Below are 18,311 nucleotides of genomic sequence, written 5' to 3' on the forward strand. Positions count from 1 at the left end.
AGGAAAACTAAACCAAAGTTGGATTTCCTTAATGTTCCTAGTCTGATGTGATTGAACTGGTTAGTGGAATTTTTAATGTTGCTTCGAAGTTTCTGAAATAGTCAAGAATATATCACGTCAGCGTGGTTCCCTCAGGCCGTTCACACTACCTAATGGGATTTTGTTCAGTTAATAGTCTATTTTTAATGCCTTTTTCATGATACTTTGGTTAGTAAAATTCTTGAGATAGAGACAGTTTCAAAGCAACAATCCTTTAAGCTTGCATCTCCCTACTTAGTGTTTGTGTCTTATTACAGAAAATATATTCCCTTAGTTTTCCCAAGGGGCTGTGAGGCTCTGTTGTGCTCACTGATGCTTTTTAGAAGTTTTTAACAGAGAATTTTCTTTTGTGTTTTCCCTTCAGCCTACAGGGAGCCCTATCTGTTTGTGACCCACTTCAATTCCCTTGAAGTGATCGAGATTCAGGCACGAGCTTCTCTAGGGTAAGTTGTTCTCTTCTCATTACTTTGAACAGCATGTGCTGCAAGAATATGTGTACTTGCCAGAAAAAGGCACAGTGTTGTCATTTGTGAAGACTCTTTCCTGCAATTTTACCCAGAACTCCTGCACGAGCCCACCTGGAGATACCAAATCCACGGTATCTAGGGCCTGCAATTTCATCTGGAGCTATCTACTTGGCCTCCTCCTACCAAGACAAATTAAGGGTGATTTGCTGTAAGGGCAATCTAGTGAAGGAGACCAACAACGAGCAGCACCACAGAGGATCTTCCGCTACACGCAGGTACGATGAAGTCGGTGTGTCGAGGTCCCTGTGCACCTCGTGAGCAAACTCTGCTCCAGGTGGCTTTTCCCCCAATGCTGTGGGATGCCCTTGTTCCACTCTTAGAGATCGAGGCTGGCGTTAGCCAGTTATTGTAATGCTGGAACGAGGAGTAGAGTAGCTGGTGTTTTAAAATCCAGGAGGCAAAGAAACATTAGCTCTGTATGTGGGAATATGTGAGTAATCTCCACAAATGCTCTGCTCTCTTCAGCTGGTTTGTGTTGTGAGAGCACTGTGACTTCAAAGCTTGGTGAGCTCAGATGCCATTGACATGACACTAGACATTGACTCACCGAAACAATCTCTAAAGCAAGAGCCCCTTCCTCTTAAATAACGCGTATGCCTTAGGGAAGGTGTGATACGATCGTGTTCTGCTCAGCAGAACAGTGATACTTCAGAGGGGTGAATACCAGGGTCGACAGTGCCACTGTCCGTTGAGAAACTGAGGCTTGTAGCTCATCCTGACCTGGCCTGCACACCCTGGAGCTACTTTTGTATGTGAAAAAGCATATACCAAATTTCAGTGTACTTTCATAAGGAAAAGTATTCTGCTGAAGTATATGACTGTACTTTTGTGGCCTGTTCCGTAGGCATGACTTACATGGGCAATTCAGTAAGGCACTTCACTAGTGTGGCTGATGTGATGGATACTCAGCTATCAAAGTGTCTTTTCATCTTCCCTCAGGGAGGTCTGATGCTCTTTCACCTAAACACTGCTGGGTGTTTGGGGAAAGTTATATTTTTGTTTAAAGAAAGCGTAACTGAAGTTTTTGTCGCTCAGCTGTTCGCGTCCATTATTTTTGAATGACAGTAGTCCTAACAAGAGAGGTCCGCCCACATACAACGAGCACATAACCAAGCGGGTAGCGTCAAGCCCAGGACCACCGGAAGGTCCAAGCCACCCTCGAGAGCCAAGCACACCCCATCGGTACCGCGAGGGAAGGACAGAGCTGCGGAGGGACAAGTCACCTGGGCGACCGCTGGAGAGGGAGAAGTCTCCAGGCCGGCTTCTGAGCACCCGCAGAGAGAGGTCCCCTGGAAGACTGTTCGACGAGAGCAGCCGAGGACGAATGCCTGTGAGTGGTGCCAGAACTCCTCTTGCTCAAGTCAATAAGGTAAGTTTGGAGCCTGGAGAACTTTTCTGTTCTCAAGAAAAGGCGCAGAAGGGCTGGTGGTACTGTAGAGTACAAAAGAGCAAATCAAATCTCATCCCCCTCTCAACTTCTGCTAAAACAGAGCGCATACGGTGTAACTCACTGTGAACACCTTCCCTTGTGCCAGTTCTGTAACTGCAAAAGCAGCTTGACTCTGGAACAGGCTAAAGTCCTCCAGATCCAAAAGCAAAGATGCATTTACCAACAGAAGTCAGGTTATCAAGGGTTTGAAGGGGGACAGTGTCTGGAGAAAGGAACGTGGGAGCCTGCTGTGTTCAGGGTGACGCTGACAGTACTTGCCTTTGTCAGTGGATTGAGTGATGCCACCTGGCAGCACGCGGGCAGGCAGCGCTCGCTCAGCAGCGGCGCCAGGAGTGAGGTGATGGACTGCTGCTGGCACCCGTGCGTACGTGAGAAAAATAGGGGCGACTTGTAACTGTCATTTTATTTCCCTGCCAGGTCTGGGACCAGTCTTCAGTGTAAGTCTCAGCTAGACAAAGTTACTCATCTTGACCTGCAGGAAAAAAAAGGAAATATACTGAGTATATGCACTCCATGTCTGCGGCCCAGTTACCAAAACAGCATTCCTGGGCCAAAGCTCGCTCCGCATCGGGAGACGTGATGCTTTTGAAGATTGTTCGCATCTCAGTTAATTTCTCTGCACTTTCCTGCACTCCTGTTTTTGCACTTTGTACTACTGTTACTCTTTCAAGCAGTTCATGAACTTTTTGTATTCACTTTAGTCCCTAGTGGTTCATCAAGGAAATTAAACGGGACTAGAGTCCCACCCCAGGTCTTTATTGTGGTTAGCACCCCTTACCAGAGAATTGGTCATAGTTCTGAGACATGCTGGGAATTCCTGATGGCCTGGAAACAGAAGGGCCAAGGTGAGTCTTTCAATAGGAGGTGTGATTGGATATTCTCTACAGAACACAAGAAAAATTACTTCTGATTAGTCCGTTCACCTGCCACTTCTGAAAGTTATTTTGTTCTCACTAAAATTGCTCTAGAGCAGCTCTGATGGGGAGGGAAGAACCCTGCTTTAAACGATCCCATGTGCCCGGCCCTGAGACAAAGTGCGTTACCTATAAGCTACTGGGGTGTAAGACTTTATCCAGGTCTTCTGCATGACAGTTCACTGCATGCTGCTGCACCATCACTGGCTGCTCTCTCCTTTTAGGTTGCTTTGCTGAGTAGTGTATTGTACCTCACTTGTAAACTAACTGAAACCTTTAGATTACGCTGCAAAATAACCGTTAATTACTCTGGAAATTTGGCAACGAAGAGTTCACAAGCCTTATTCTATGACAAGAATTACAGTCACGCTTGTGTTCTCCTCTCAGCATTGAACGTGGTCCTGACAGTCTCACGTGGCCCCGAGCGAGGAGCAGCCCCGGGCTGGCTCTTCCCGTGACCTGTAACTTGTCGTACAATAAGAACCAACTGTCATGGCACAAGAGGATACTCACAATGAACAGCTTTAGCGGTTACCGAACACCTTCGCCTTTGCTTCTGCGTATCTAACCTCGAGCCCTTTATTGCTTTCTGTTCTCTTTTGCTGTGAACATGAAGCAGAGAGCAAATGATTTTCGAAGCAGGTTTTGACCATTCAGTCTGCAATAGCAACATTCTAAGTGAACAACCATGTTCTTTACAACTGGAAAGAGCAAAACTGCATCCAATCTTCCCTTGGCCACACTCTTAAACTTCTGCTAGTCCCTTGCAAGCCTGTGCTAACCTGTTCTAGAAACCCATAAAAATTCAAATGCCTTGTCAGTGTCCTTTGGCGAGTTTCATGAATATTGTATTCCGTTCTCTTGTCTGTTGGGTTATTTTAGGTCAGATGATTTGGCAGGAAACTTGCTGAAAGTTTTTGTCTCCTGGTCTGAATATTTTGAAGGGTCACTGAGATCAGTCTTTAAATCTTTGCATCTCATGGAAGATCTTCAAGACCTCAGAAATGGGCTTGTTGAGTCCTGAAAGTGTATATCTTGTGTCTTGTTCGTGAAATGCTTCCTGCTATAGAAATAGCTCAAAGGACTGTACATATTTACAAGAAACTTTATATTCGTAACAAAAGGGAATTGAATTGGTTTCTACTTTTTTATTGTAAACTGTGCGTTTTTCAACACTAGCTTTTTGTTTTAATGGTGGTTGTGGACAGCCATCTTCAGACGCTGGAGGGGCCTCAGCTTAGTCCTCCTTGCTCCCATGAAGAAATATTGTAACATTAAATTGCAATTGAAGCTTGTTAGCATAAATGAGGTTTTAGGTCTCTAAAAGTACAGGATTTTTCTTCATTACCTTTTTATTATTGACAAGGGAGGGAACCAGAGGGACAGTTCAAAGCTCCACCTGGAAAGTATTGAACTTTGTTGTTGAACAATAACCAAATAAAACAAATAACTATCTTGACTGGCATGGTGAAATGAACGCTTCCTTCTCTATAGAGTAACACTGAGCCATCCTACCATTGCACCCAGCATTAGAGGCTGTGTAATCTATAGGCGTCAAAGCTTACCAAAGAGCTAAACTTGACAATATTTAGCATTTTAATAGTTGTGATTCCCTGAACAAGTAGCGTAAGTGGCTTCACAAAAAGCATGTTCATAGGAACTAAAACAGGTGGATTTGTCCAAATATTTTACTAGAGCAGCAGTCAGCTGCAAACACCTACAGCTAAATTCTGCCCTCACATACCGAACTAGTGCTATGGGTAGAGGTAAGACACGTGTGAGTATCTGGGAAAACAATCTCGCCCTGGTAAGTGACCCACACATCTTGAGCTGGAAAAACCATCTTAATTAACAATAGTGTGATCTAATGACAGGTTTGGGATTTATCCTGGCAATGTACTGGTAGCAAAGCGGATGGAGACAGTTACTCATCTCACCGCTGTAACATGCTGGTGCTTTAAGGCCTAATAGCTGCAACTTTAAAAAAACCCCCACATTCACAAATCAAGTCAGATTGAGTACAACCTGCAGAGTTACTGTACATCTTAACTTACACCTGCTGGGAAAACTTGCTAGATCAGACTTAAATGTAAATACATCTATTTTTAACTGAACCAGTTTTTACAGGGTCTGAAGTATTCTTTCACAGGAAGAGGTTTTTAATATTCACACTGCTGCCTACAGTAACTTAATTTGTCCTCCTACTGTTCAGTGTTTTTGGTTCTGTGCACGTAACCACCCCCTTACCCCCAATAAAGGGCTTGTTGGAGGGTGTGGGGGTGGGTTACTAATAGCTCCTCTTACATTTTGGTCTACATGACATTCTTCATGAAAATGCTCTACATAAAAACCAAGCTGCTTGATTTATCTATTGTGCCTACTATCTGATGTATATGATGAAATGCTAACTTGTTAAATGTTCCTTTATTTCTATTTTACTGTGCACAAAGAATACTTATTTAAAGCTCATTGTTGCAGTCCTATGATGCATGATCAGAATTGTAACAAAACTAAAATAATCCAGAAACTGGTGGAGTAAAAAAAAATTATTTATTGAGCCTTTTGATTATCAAGAACCCTGCACAAATCCACTGTCAGCTTGACCACCCCACACTGTGCTGAAATTTAGGGGGGTCGGGGAGGGCAGGGAGCTCTTGTTATTTCTGCCGTAGACACTGAATGTAACGGCTTACTCAAGAGTCCCAAAAAATGACTATAACAAAAGTCTCTGCATCTACCTTAAAAAAAATGTGCTCTCCTAGCAACAGCCAAGAATAAACATAACAGCACAGACTGTGAGCTGTGGGTGGGGAATGTGAGTGAGCTAATAAATCCAACTCTTGATCCAGCTTTTGCCTTGGGAGGGATTTGATTCATCCTGTTACAATAAGGGAACACAGTGTGATTAATTGAATTCATTCACCTGTCAAGCAGAAAACAATCTAACAAAAAAAAAAAGACCCCCCCCCACCCCAAAACCCACCCCACAGCAAAAAACCAAACCCACCAGCCTACATCTGCCTTCATCAGCCCCTGCCCTGCCAGGAGCCAGCCCCCCCGCAGCTGCTCCCGCAGCAAAGAGGGATCTGGGGGGGGCTGAGGGGCCGCTGTGGCTTTACCTGGACAAAGCTTGTGGCTCCTGGGAGATGCTGGTTGAGGCCACAGGTGCCAGGGAGCACCACACCTCCGGCACCTTGCCCAGCCCCTGCCTGCGGGAGGCCCCTGGGCAGCTGCGCGCTGACCCGCGCAAGCAGAGGAAGGTGGAGGTGATCCCAGCGCAGTCCCTGCGGCTGGGCCGTGCGCCGGGCACAAAGTCTGGGCCCCTCACCCTGATTTCTGAGGCAAACAAAGCTTTTCTGGAGCTGCAAAAGCTGATGGTGCAGTGCTGGCTGCAGACTGTGCACCAAGTGCTCTACCATCTGAGACATGGCTGTAGGCTGCAAGTTACAACAAACAAAATAAAAAGGTTTCTATAAAATAACTGGTTCTGTCCTGTGGTTCCAGCATACCAGCACCAATGGAAAACCTGGAGTGAGTTACGCATATATGTAATTGGAAAAAAAAAATCCACAAAGCTTAGCAAGAACTAATGAGACTGAGTCCATAAATACTGTTCAGTAAGTCTTGCATACTTTCACCTTCCTTTCTGGTCTCTATTTCTCAAAGTTTCAGTTTCTTTAGTCTTTGACTCGTGAAACATTTGTTTTGCAACTGAAAAAAACCCCCAAACTTATTAAGCTACCTCTAAGCTCCTCTTTCCTTCTAGCAAAAAAATTAATTCTGGGTTATTCAAATAAGAAACGTCTGCTATCATTTCCCCGCTGGCACTAAAAGCATTTAAGAGGACTCACTGCATGACTTCTGTCTGCCAATACACTCGCGCATCTACTTTTCTCTGAACACAGCTGAAAAAAAAAAAAACCTCCTTCCAACACTTGTCTCTGCTGACGCTTATCCTACCAGACAGCCTCAGTTCTGCACAAACGCCCTCACCTAGTTTGCTTCCACAGCACGTGACCCGCGCTCGGCCTCCCGCAGCCCACGGCTCGCCCGTCGTCGTCAGCCCCAGGAGCACCCACGGCCTCGGCCACGCGCTCCCAGCCACGGGCGCAGCCGGGGCTCCCACGCCCACAGCTCCCCGAGCTGCAGGCTGCCAGCCCTCCTCCAGCGCCCCGAGCCACTCGGCTGACAGCCCTCCACCACTCTGACACCCACGGCAGAGCACGTCACGCGAGACCCCCCCACCACGCCGCTTCCGTGTGAAGCTCCGCTGTGCTCCATCGGGCGCCGGCACACCTCTGTGGGTGCCACCACGGACGGAGAGGCCGTTATTTAACGGCAGGGAACTGACAAAGAACGGCTGTGGTCACACACTTCTCTACCAGCGCTTTGGCCGAGTTTACATTTCAACAAAAGGCACTCCTGTTCAATTAGTTAACTGGAGCTGTTCCAACCCACGCTCCCTTCTCGGCTATTGATGCATCTTTGTTTATTGCCCTGACGCAACCAGCTCAAGCTAAGAGGAACCTCTGGCTGCCCCGCCGAAGCACACGGGCCTCCCTGCAGCACGTGCTGCTCTGCAGGTACCAGCACTGACCACACACCCCAGTCTCCTCCCTGACCTCCTGCCCCGTCAGCATTGTCAGGTGCTAACCCATATGGCAGAGGGTGCAGGCTGTGCACTGCACAGCCATTCACGTGCCTGACACCACAGCCCATAGCCAGCCAGGGAGAGAGGCTTGGGAAAAAAAGGGCTGCTTGAAGAGTGGCTGGAACAAAGAGAAGCCTATGGGAGGCTTAAGGCCAATACCAAGATTTTCAGCACTAAGGAACCGATTGCTGGAGCTTTCAAGTAAACAGACTCTTGTTCTTCCTGTAAACTTTACATCACAAACACACACTAACACCTCCCTCATCTTCTTTACTGATTGACTGGAAATGGACAAATTATTTCAGGCTGCATCTATGAATGAAAAGCTTGCACAATCCACCAAGGCATAGAACTGCAATCAGGCACTCACAGGTTATAAAAAAAATAACAACTCAAGGAAGCTGAGGTTACCACAAATGGGAAGGATAATAACAAATCAAGTCACCCACTTTTCTTGAAAATGTTTTATTTGTTTCTAAAGAGGCTGAAAACAAAGCAATTCCATATTTCAGAATACCAAATACTATCCATAGCACAGAACGAAGAAAGAGTTTCCAGAGAAAACCATTGCACTAGACCCAGATCTACTCAGCTACTCAGGATATCGCAACAAGGCTAGTGAACAGATCTGAGGATGGCAAACCACCCTTCTGCTGTGGCTGGCCCCTGCACGCTGGCTGCTGCAGCTTTCGTCCCCACTCAGACTCCTTGCGGATTTGTGCAATGTGCTCCTCCCCGCAGCCGGACGGGGGCTGGTTATCATTGGCACAGTCACTCTCAGGCACCAAAAAACAGAGGGAAGGACCCAGCAGGTCCCCTCTGAGCTGGTTCCTCCGGGGCAGGCCCGAGGCACGCCAGCAGGCAGTTTTGCATTAACGTTGCATTTGTTTTGGGATAAAACAGGCTGCGAGTACCAAGTACAGGCGACCCAGTGCTACTATAATCACTTAGAAAAGATAAACAATAAAAAGTCGCAGAGATCCCCACAGCCCTGGCTGTGGAAGCACCAGGGATTTTATACCCGCGGTCAATGCTGCAACCTGGAGCACAGGGCCAGCTCCAGCCCCGGGCACAGGAGGGAGCGGCGCTGCTGTACCCAGCACCCTGCAACTGCTTATGCCAAGGGGCAAGTTTGGCCACTGGGATACAGGTGACTTACAGTCACCTTCAGGCTGTTACTGAAGAACTAATCCCTAAACTGAGTACATCGATTTCCTTACAGCTACCTAGCCCAGCTTAAGGAAGTCCTTATCAGTGACAGCAAGAGAAATTGGTTTCAAAAAGCAGATTACTGCAAGACACATTTATGATTTACAGAAAAATCCAGCCATTAAAAACAATTGTCTTTACCAGAAATTCCACAGGGGAAAAGTTGTATTTCAGTTCTCATGAAGAGAAAAACTACAGAGCTATTCACAGCAGAAAGTGTACCCCAGTCTACCGTAAAATAAAAATGAGCTTGTTGGTGATTGTGTTGCTGATTCTGCCTAGAAAAGGCTGCTACAACATCATCAATATTCACACTTATTTCAGCCATGCAAGTGTGGAACTTGCTACTGAAGTAATTGCATGTTTGATGAGTTATGAAACAGTAATGGGCTTGCTTTTGCTGAGTGTTGAGCTCAAGTAAGATTCCACAAGAATCCTGAACTTCCTAGACTTTGGGCTGGCTTGTCTTTGGGCTTACAGTCTGCCTCACTGCTAAAGGTCTTTAATCTGTTGCTGCCCACACATTTTTCAGCCTAATTAAATTGGTGTTTTTTTAACTGAGCTGACAATGGGCACTGCGACCTTTGCCATCTGTCTAGTTGCCATGAAGCTGCCATCTCCAAGAACTTCCAAGGTGGGACTGGGAAAATAAGAGAGAACTTGGAAGTCTCAGAAACGATATGAAATCAGAGTTCATTTGCTACAGCACAGAGCAGGAGTACATTTGGTTAAGAGAAGAATTCTTTTTCTGAGACTGCACTGGCCCAGAACAACCAGTCACAAACTACTATGATGTTCATATCGGCTTGTACAGCAAAGTAGTCACATATTTCTTCTTGTAACGATGTGTAGCGCTAAGCACCATCACTCCATCCTACAGGAGATGGAAAACAAGTGAGCATGTTACATGGTTATCTAAAAGCTGCAAGTGTGAGGAACACGCTCTGGCCTCTCACCTTGATAGAAAGTGCGTAGAGGTGGTTCAACATGACATGGTTGGGTTCAGGGAGCAGAGCAGGATCGCACTGGAGAATAGAGGAAGTGAGACAGGGTAAAAATAATGGAATTCACAGTGTACTCACCACAGCTATGGGTGATAAACACCGTCGGTAACTATCCACACCCTCAAATACATCACATGGCTGCTTACACTGAGTCCATAAACAAACACAAAGTTTCAGAACAATCCCAGACTCCACCAGGGTGAAACCCTCTGCATCCTCACTGTGACTGTGAAACGGGCCTCAATTATTTCTTATGTGCTTCTGACATTTTAAAAGCATTGCAGTGGGAAGATTAGGGTTTCTGTGAGTAAAATAGCAATCTAGTTTTCTTTGCAATTTTTAAGAGAGTCAAGCAGAGAAATAAATTTACTTCAGACAGATCCGTCTGGACATATGTAATAAAGAATTTACCAACATGGCAACTATTCTGAAGTTTTTCCTTGCCTGTCCCCTGTCTGTACCCAGACTTTTTCCCCATCTGTTCACACCCTCAAGGCCATTATTCAGCGAAACAAACTAATGTACTTACAGAAATGCCTGTGTCCTTATTCAGGATGACCTGCAACAGGTGGGGGGGAAGAATAGGTGGTGATTTAAAGCGCTCCTCTGCCTTACAAACGTAGGGCTCCTGGTGGTACGGTCCTGGGGGGGAACTGGACAACTCTGCCAGAGAGATGTTAAATATTTATTCTGAAATAGTCTGTAAGAATATCTGCTCTTTATAGGTACGTTTTTAGTGGTACTTCGATTTTCACATCCAGAAACATGAGGCCAAAAGAAATCAATGGCACGTAAGTACAAGAACTGCAGCAGCTGATGCGGTGCCAGAGGATCAGTCACTGCCCACAAAGTGATTTAAGATGTCCAAAGTCTGTCTGACTTGAGCCCAGCTGGGAAGGTCTGAGGGCCCCACTGCACTCCAGCACCTCACTGTCATCTCTGCCCAGCACTTCTCCAGCAAATACCTAACAGTAAACATTGCTCTACAACGTCACCTCCAAGGAAGCACTAAAAACATGGTAGGCACGTGTAAAAGGCAGGTATTATTCCCATGCAGGGAGAGGGTAATAGAAAGGGCTCTTTAGAGTCTAAAGCCATATAATGAAAAGTTCTTACAGCACATGGAGGGGAAGCGTCTACCAGAATCTCCTGGCTTCTTGCAGCGTCCCAAGTCTCACAAATCACAACACTTTCTCCAAAAAGGCTTTCTCCAGGGGAAAGTTACATAGAGCAAAAAACAACCAAATGCACCTTCTGCCTCAGATTCAAAGGACAGGTCTTCTGAAGGAGGATTTAAGGTGCTATTTCAACCACAGTCTCCATCCCTACAAAGGTCTATAAAGAACAGGTGGCAAGGCTGATCTCAGAGATGACTCAAGCTAAATCTTACCTCTCTTTTGTTACGCTCAAATACGAAACTTAAAGCAAAAATATAATTTTCATATTATTCTAAGATATAGATCATTTGTACTAAACTGAGAGGATATGACATATTCTTGAGCCCGTGTTAGCACTACTAAGATACACCTAATTGCTACCTCTTAATGTGCACTTCTGACCCATCTCCTTAGCAGAGAGAGATGGTATTAGGAGCAGCGTAGGCTGTCAACACTGGTTTGATGTTGTAAGGTAGAGGCTGATCCACTACCGAGTGTGCCAAACCCAGCCATTTCACACTGCACAGGCAAGCAAACAGCTGGTAAGCACCCATGACTTCCTCCTAATGGGATCCACAGTGGCCTGTGTTGCTCTGTCAGAGGCTTCCCCCTTTATGCATTCCATGTTCTTCCTCTGTGCATTTGTGATTCCTGCACACGTCCACAGGGCCTGACAAAAGTGGAGGTTAATCTATACTGCAGCTTTAACTCCAGATGGAAAGGAAGATAGAATTTTTAACAGCTCTAAAAAGCGTGATATAAAATCACCGGTAAGCTCATACCAGACATGTCTGAACATTTTTGGGAGTCCACCATCAAAGCATCAAATACTTCAAAGTCAGTTTTCTTCACCTGTATGATGTTGTTGACGGTACCTAGCTGGCTGGTTACTACCGGCTGGGAAGAAACAAGATACAAAAGTCAGAATAAAAAAGCTTGCAGGACTATTAGATTCTCAAAACTACACAATCAGCCTTACCAAGAATGAGATATATTGTTTTTAAAATATACTATACCAGATATGAAAAGAGCTCACCATTAGTCAGTGTTAGGTTAAGAGCAAGTGCAGGATTTAGGACTGAAGGGGATGCATGTCAGTTGAACCTGCTAGGTTCACAGCACTCAATAAATTCTCAGGCTATAGATAAGGCTAGGATCAGGTTTGGGCTAAAGTTAACAGTGACAATACAAGGAGCTAAGCTTTACTTCCGGCTTCTACAGGGCTTTCAGAGCCAGGCTAAGATCTGCAGGGCCTAATGTAGGACAGAGTACGGTTGGTATTGCTGGTTTACTACCAAAGCTAAGACTGGAGTCCAAGGCAGAGGGTTCAAAGAGCTAAATTTACTGCAAGGTAAATTCTGCCAGGTTCTGCAAGGTTCGCCAAGACAGCAAGGAGATGAACCAGCAGCTGTGAATGGTTAGTTCTGAAGCAGGTAGGGACTGCTGGGCGGGCTGGGATTAAAGCTCATTTTACAGCAGAGGAGGAAGTGAGGGCCTGGTAGATTTTGGCACAATTACTGGACCGTGAAAAGATCTAGAGCAGCCATAGCAACCTTCTGGCACACATAGCTAGTAGAGCACAGAGAGATTTGGGCTGTCAGCAATACTACAGTGCTTTAAAAGACAGTTTGGCACCGGACAAGAAAAACTCCCCACCTCTTATAAACCCATAACCAAGAGACCTTGTCACCCATTTGTTACAAAATCTCCCGTTCTTTGAGGCCGTTAGTCTGATGCCGACACCTAGGCCAGCTGGGATCAGAAATATCTCTCTCACCAGCTTTCAACAGTCAGTTTCTGTTGTTAACCTTCCCTCTGAAAAGGCCTGCTATTGGTAGAGAAACCAGCCAGTTTCTCATCTTCAGATGCCTCTACGAATAAATACAGTGAATTGAAGAAAACATCACCTCTGAAGGATCGTGTGTCCACTGCCCGTCCACAAAGAACTTGTATTGGTGCTCTCCTTCTGGCAGGTCCAGGATTGCCACAAAGTTATTGTGACTGAAATTTAAGACAAACCATCAGCCCTGAAATACTCTGAAAAGTACATCAATCTGTAAACTGTGACAAACACTGTAACACAGAATACGAGCCCCCTTAACATGCAAAGACTTAAAAAGGCAGTGCCACCTTTAAGAGAATCTCATGCAACTTAAAGGTAAAGGATCAAACTGAGGTTAATGTTAATGACAATTTACTCTGTGACACTAAGTCCCTACACATTCAAAATTAGTAACCCCATTCCTGGCACCAAGGAATTAGCACTGAGCTTTCATAAAGCCATCCTCACATCTTCACATTACTTGTTAGTGTGCAAGACCTCATTTTATCTGTGAGACTCCTGTTGATGGAACAAGATGAGCTTACTCCTATTTCCTGGCCTTTCAGTATTTGCCATCATAAACTGCATTTCACAAATGCCTATGAAATGAATGAACAATGACTAGAAGGTGAAAGCAGCAACTTGATACCTTGGGTCTGAATAGCTGCTGCTTGGTAATTTTGATACTTCTGTGCTGTGAACTTCCTGATTCTTCAGAAGTCTTTACCAGCTTCTCAAAGAAGCTGAGAAGCAGTTAATTCTATGTGAACAATTCAAACAGGCCACACAATGCCAGTATCTACTTCTCCTCAGGTAAGGAGCACAAGCATACCACCACAGAGCTGGATTTGGAATTCCAGTTCAGAATAATGAACTCCTTCACTTGAGCATATTTGATTTAGTAACATGATTTTATGCAGCCTCTGAGGAGATCCAAATCCTTTCCCAGAATACCTAATCTGACAAGAGACAAACCTGGTGGGTTTTGTGGGTTTTTTGGTAGAGAGACATTTTTGTCCTTCCAGATTTATTGCACCATTTCCCATCTCCCAGGCTTTCTACTTAGAGTATGACAGTAATACTGATGTTCCACTGGCCTTTTTGCCAGCTCCTATCTTGATAATTTATTTCCCATTGTTCATGCACAGACCAATCCTCCCATACCATTTCATCAGGCCACTGTGCTCCTCTCTCAAGTTTCCTAAGAAATTAAGGCACTTCTGCAACAATGACAATGCAGGTAGTCACTCACTGAGATAAGAAACACCAGAAATTGGCAAGAGAGGAATCTGTCATGGATATGTCATCAATGACAAACAACAGCGCTCAGATCAACAGCTAAATTCAGACTCTCTGTCATCCATTAAGTTTTAAATTTTTGGCTTAAATGAAATACTTACTCAGGTATAGAATTAAGAGCTCCAGAGCTCTCTAGCAGGAAAAAGCACTTGGTACCTTAACACAGATTTATTCTCTTGTTCATGTAGTTTGCCAGCAGGTATCCCAAGCTCAGAGTTTCCTAAGCACAATTTGGACACTTTGAACTGGGCAAAAGCCAATGATATGGCAAGAAAGTACATGTGCCGTCAGAGGTACTATGCTTATCACCAGCTTCACCTTACATACCCCAGCTCTACCCCAGGTAGCAGTCTGCACAAGGATTATTTTGGGTCATTCATGTGTGGTGCCTAGTGAACAAATCACTCCTTCAAAACTGACACACAGCTCAACTTTCATCCTGTGCCATCCAAGAATCAAAAAGTCAGACTCTCAAGGGCTTGAGGAGAGCAGCAGGACAGTGGTAAATCCAAGCACAATACCAATCTATCAGCTGACCACCTTTCTCACCGCACTAAGCATTCACAGTCTGTAGGGAATATCACTGGCATAGCAGCAGCAGTTTATTACCTCCTTGTCAGAGGAATTTTACTCCAGTTGTTGAAGGACCCAGATAAATAAACTTCTTTCCCTCCTCCAGTCCAGCGAAATACTGTTGGTCGAGCTTGAGTGGGGGTTTTATCATTCACTTCCAGATCTTGTTGCCAAGCTAGGAATTCTTCTTTCTCCAACGGAGCCTACAAGCAAAATGTCTTAATCAAAAGGAATTCTCTCCTGGCAGACTTGGACAACCTACATTTTACCGAAAGCACTTTTTGCGCTCAGTCACGATTCTCTAAGCTACAAGTCTACAAGTAGTTTTTGTCAGATGGAGATTAGAAACTGCATTTCTAGATGCTGTTCACAAGTTCATTTGCACAAATTCTGCAAAGATGTTAAAGCCTTCCAAATCTGCAGAAAGAGCGGAAGGCAAAATAATCCCCCTTCCTCCAGCCTAAATTATGCTAAAAAGAAATGACGTGAGCTCACAAAAGTCTTCAAAATAACAGATAAAAGAAGAGGGAGAAAAATAATTAAGAAGAAATACACTTAAGAAGCATTTAGATTACAGAAACAATAGTAGGCACAAAATTTGTAGCAGGCAGGAAGATTATGAGTTGTCTGTGGGAAACAGCTCTGACCAACAATTGAAATCTAAGTGTAACTTTCTGTTAGATATTCTTACACAATACACAGCAAGGCATGTCTAACAATCCATCTAATACTGAGCAAAAAAACCCGTTAACAGATCTTTTAATATGGAAAATAATAGACAGGTAAAACGTCATTGGTAACTGCAAGAGCATTAAGGATCCAAAGGAAGCTGGGGCACTGTACTTAGAGCTTTAACCCAGTTACATTTTAGTTTTTCTACAATTAATTCTTGCTGGAAACCATGACGTTACACTCCTTGTATCTGCCTGAACATCAATGCACTATCTCTCTTTAGCATGGGAAGCAAAGGAGACAGTCAGTTTTGTGTGTAAACTCAATGACAGAATTATTGAAGCCCCACAGCTGGACAGCATTCCCAAGTTACCAATGTTAGAAGACAAGAACAAACCAGCAATACCTTCATTTCCTCTGAATGGAACAAGTCTGCGTCTTCAGGACTGTCCATTAAAATTTTTGGTCTGTCACCCTCTTTTGTACTGATAGCTCCTCCTGAGCTGTCACCTCGGGATGCCTTATGCCCATGACGCTCCAGACCAGCTCGCTCGCTGCTTGTGTTCCCCATTTTTAAGGCCCTAAAAGAGCAGGAAAAGTCAGATTAGCACATGTACTTTTGAAGTCAGAACACCAGCAGGAGGGAGAGCAGGTTTGTCAGTAGACCTGGGCTGTTTTTGAGTAGAAGACTGTAAGAAACGTGATTCACCCAAAATGGTTAAAATTATATCACACCCGGAACAAAGACACTAAATGATAATTGTTAGCTACTCTTAATAATGTGCTAGAGCTCAACATCTAGCATCTCTGCAAGACTCAGCCACTCTAAAAGCTGCCCAGGCAGGTGTCTGTCACTGCAGCACACTGGCATTCTGTCTTCCCAAGCTAAGTACTTGTTCTTCTGCTTTCTAAATACCCATATGTATAATGTTCTACCACATGGGTTGAAACGTCAGTAGAACTTTTTGTTCGAATGTATCAAAACCTGCCCTCTAGAAATGTGACTGCACTAGAAAATAAAAAGTTAGCTGAGGCGGCCGCCTGCTGAGGACCCTTATAGCGGCTGGCTGCGGCTCTAAAGCCCAGACAGCTCAGTCCCACTGATGCTCCACTGGAGACTCTTCTCTGGGAGGGGCTGGGGGCTGCTGTGCAAGAAACACAACTCTTCCTCCTGCTCCACAGCCCCTGCGGCCACTGCCACAGGGAGGAGGGGCGAGACTGGATGCACACGCCAGGGCTTATCTGAAAGGCTCCTGCCAGGTGGAGAGCAGCAGCTCGGAGGTGGCCAAGGGGGCTGTGTGGAACCGTACGACAGGGCCCGGCAGAGCGCCCAGCAGGGTACCAGTGTGTGTATGGGATGTCGCCCAGTTTCCTGTAAACTCCAGTTACGGACATTGCCCAACTTTCCACTGTACCGATCTCATCTCATCTCAGTCAGCACCTAAAACCAGCGTCAGCGTGCGTGGCTTCAGTGAATACACGGCTAAACAAACAATAGTTGAACTAGCACAGCACGTACAAACGCTAACTGGTTATGTCAAACTGCAATAGCTCGGAGCCTTCTACATCTTTAAGCAGCTGATTCTGCGAGACGGACTTTTGAGAAGGCCCGATTCGCCCCGTCCCTGCCGAGCCCATCCCCGCCCCGACGGGCGCAGCCGCTGCCCCGCCGCCCCCCCGCCCCGGGCCGGCCCAGCCCCGCGCCAGGCAGCTCGGTTCCCCCGCCAGCGCCGTTACAAAGGCTCCGGGCCGCTCCCGCACGGCAGCCCAGCCCGGCATCCCCCTGCAGCCGAGCGGCACCGGGGTCCCCACAGCAACCGCCGGGCCCCCGCCTCTCCCCCCAGCCCCGCTCCCGCCCGCAGGAACCCACCTCCCGCCGCCTGAGCCCGCCGCCGCTTCCCTTCCCCTTCCGCTTCCGCTTCCGCCCGGCCGCCGCCACGGGCACAACCCGAGCCCGGCGCGCGGGTTCCGGCGCGGCCCCAGGCCCTCGGGCCCGGCCCCAGGCCCGCTCCTGCCGGCGGCCCCCGCAGGCCCCCCCCCCCCCCGCCTGCTGGGCCTCCCCCTGCCTCTCGAGCTGCGTTCTCCAAATCGCCAGCACAAGAGGTTTTGGATAAGCTCGGGGGAACACGAGTGAGCCCGGGACGCTGGAACCAGGCAATAAATGCACTTTTTAACGGGAAACGGGAGCAAGAGGCAGCTGTACGGGTGCTGACCGCGAGGTGGTCCGAGCTGCCCGGGAAACCACCAGCACGCGGCGCGTTCCTCCGAGGAAGCACAGATGGAAATTTAAGTCCTTAACTGATGTTGCCCAAATTATATTACACTCATATATTTCTCTAACATATTTCTGTCGGCATTTCTAATTACACTATCGCATTGTACCCTTCGCTCTTCATCAGCTGTCACTGTCTGTCTTCTACTTTTCTAACGAGCATAAAATTGGGAGGACTGCAGGTTCCCGGGTCAGCAGTTCTTTTTACAAGAAAATTGTTGGTTTTTTTCTTAACCAGTGGAAGCAACCTGCAACGAGAAGGATTCCTACCAAACCGAAGCGTATCCTTGTGGCACGCTGTTGTCGCGGGAAGGATTCTGCCGGGACAGGCAGATTCACCGTGCTTAATGGCGAGGGCAGGGCTGGCTCCCGCAGTGTGTTTTGAAGAACAGCTGCTCCTAGTTTGTCTTTCATGGGTAGAATATCTCGGCACGGGACAGCCTGCCAGAGGGGGTGTGAGGGGAATGTGTGTGGGCAGCTCTTCCCCAGCCCCTGCAGAACAGTTACCCTGCTATAAAATGCAGCTGTTGTTATTTTGATATTTCACACAGCTTAGCACTATTAAATTCTTTGTCTCCAAACGCGATTGTTTTGTTCTCCCTAGTTCTTTTTTGGCCAGCACCAATGCACGTGCCTCTGCCTGTGCTGGTTACGTCTGCAGACCTGTCTGCAGTGTAGGCTGGAGATACACGCTACCATGTCTTGTCCATCACCTGCCCAGT

At 46.3% G+C, this 18,311-nt stretch overlaps 2 protein-coding genes across 8 annotated transcripts in view; one reads left to right on the forward strand and one right to left on the reverse strand.

Annotated features, from left to right (window-relative positions):
- Positions 1–4,389, forward strand: part of CIT (citron rho-interacting serine/threonine kinase) — a 72,456-nt gene extending 68,067 nt beyond the window's left edge. For 4 of the 7 annotated variants that reach the window (XM_074843892.1, XM_074843896.1, XM_074843897.1 and 1 more), the window contains 3 exons: positions 404–482; positions 599–781; positions 1,602–4,389. In XM_074843892.1, the coding sequence (XP_074699993.1) occupies positions 404–482; positions 599–781; positions 1,602–2,082 (743 nt within the window). In that variant the 3' untranslated portion in view covers positions 2,083–4,389. The remainder of the gene's footprint in view (positions 1–403; positions 483–598; positions 782–1,601) is intronic. The other 3 variants (XM_074843899.1, XM_074843894.1, XM_074843893.1) reach the window with 1 other exon arrangement.
- Positions 4,390–8,030: 3,641 nt separating this feature from the next.
- PRKAB1 (protein kinase AMP-activated non-catalytic subunit beta 1) lies at positions 8,031–17,223 on the reverse strand. The gene is made up of 8 exons (XM_074843929.1): positions 17,188–17,223; positions 15,724–15,898; positions 14,682–14,848; positions 12,859–12,952; positions 11,734–11,848; positions 10,324–10,457; positions 9,747–9,815; positions 8,031–9,664 (listed from the first exon to the last, which is right to left on the reverse strand). The coding sequence occupies exons 2-8, from the start codon at positions 15,886–15,888 to the stop codon at positions 9,587–9,589; spliced, it is 822 nt and encodes a 273-aa protein (XP_074700030.1). The 5' UTR covers positions 15,889–15,898; positions 17,188–17,223; the 3' UTR covers positions 8,031–9,586.
- Positions 17,224–18,311: the final 1,088 nt, after the last annotated feature.

This window comes from Strix aluco, chromosome 18 (assembly GCF_031877795.1).
Source record: "Strix aluco isolate bStrAlu1 chromosome 18, bStrAlu1.hap1, whole genome shotgun sequence".
In the NCBI taxonomy this organism is placed as follows: Eukaryota; Metazoa; Chordata; class Aves; order Strigiformes; family Strigidae; genus Strix; species Strix aluco.

What these genes read in the sequence shown, in the direction of transcription:
- PRKAB1 (XM_074843929.1), bottom strand. Translation starts at nt 15,888, where the DNA reads ATGGGGAACACAAGCAGCGAGCGAGCTGGTCTGGAGCGTCATGGGCAT. An exon ending in TCCATTCAGAGGAAATGAAG is followed by an intron (nt 14,849 to 15,723) that starts GTATTGCTGGTT and finishes TTTTGCTTGTAG; the next exon opens with GCTCCGTTGGAGAAAGAAGA. An exon ending in GGACACACGATCCTTCAGAG is followed by an intron (nt 11,849 to 12,858) that starts GTGATGTTTTCT and finishes GTTTCTTCCCAG; the next exon opens with CCGGTAGTAACCAGCCAGCT.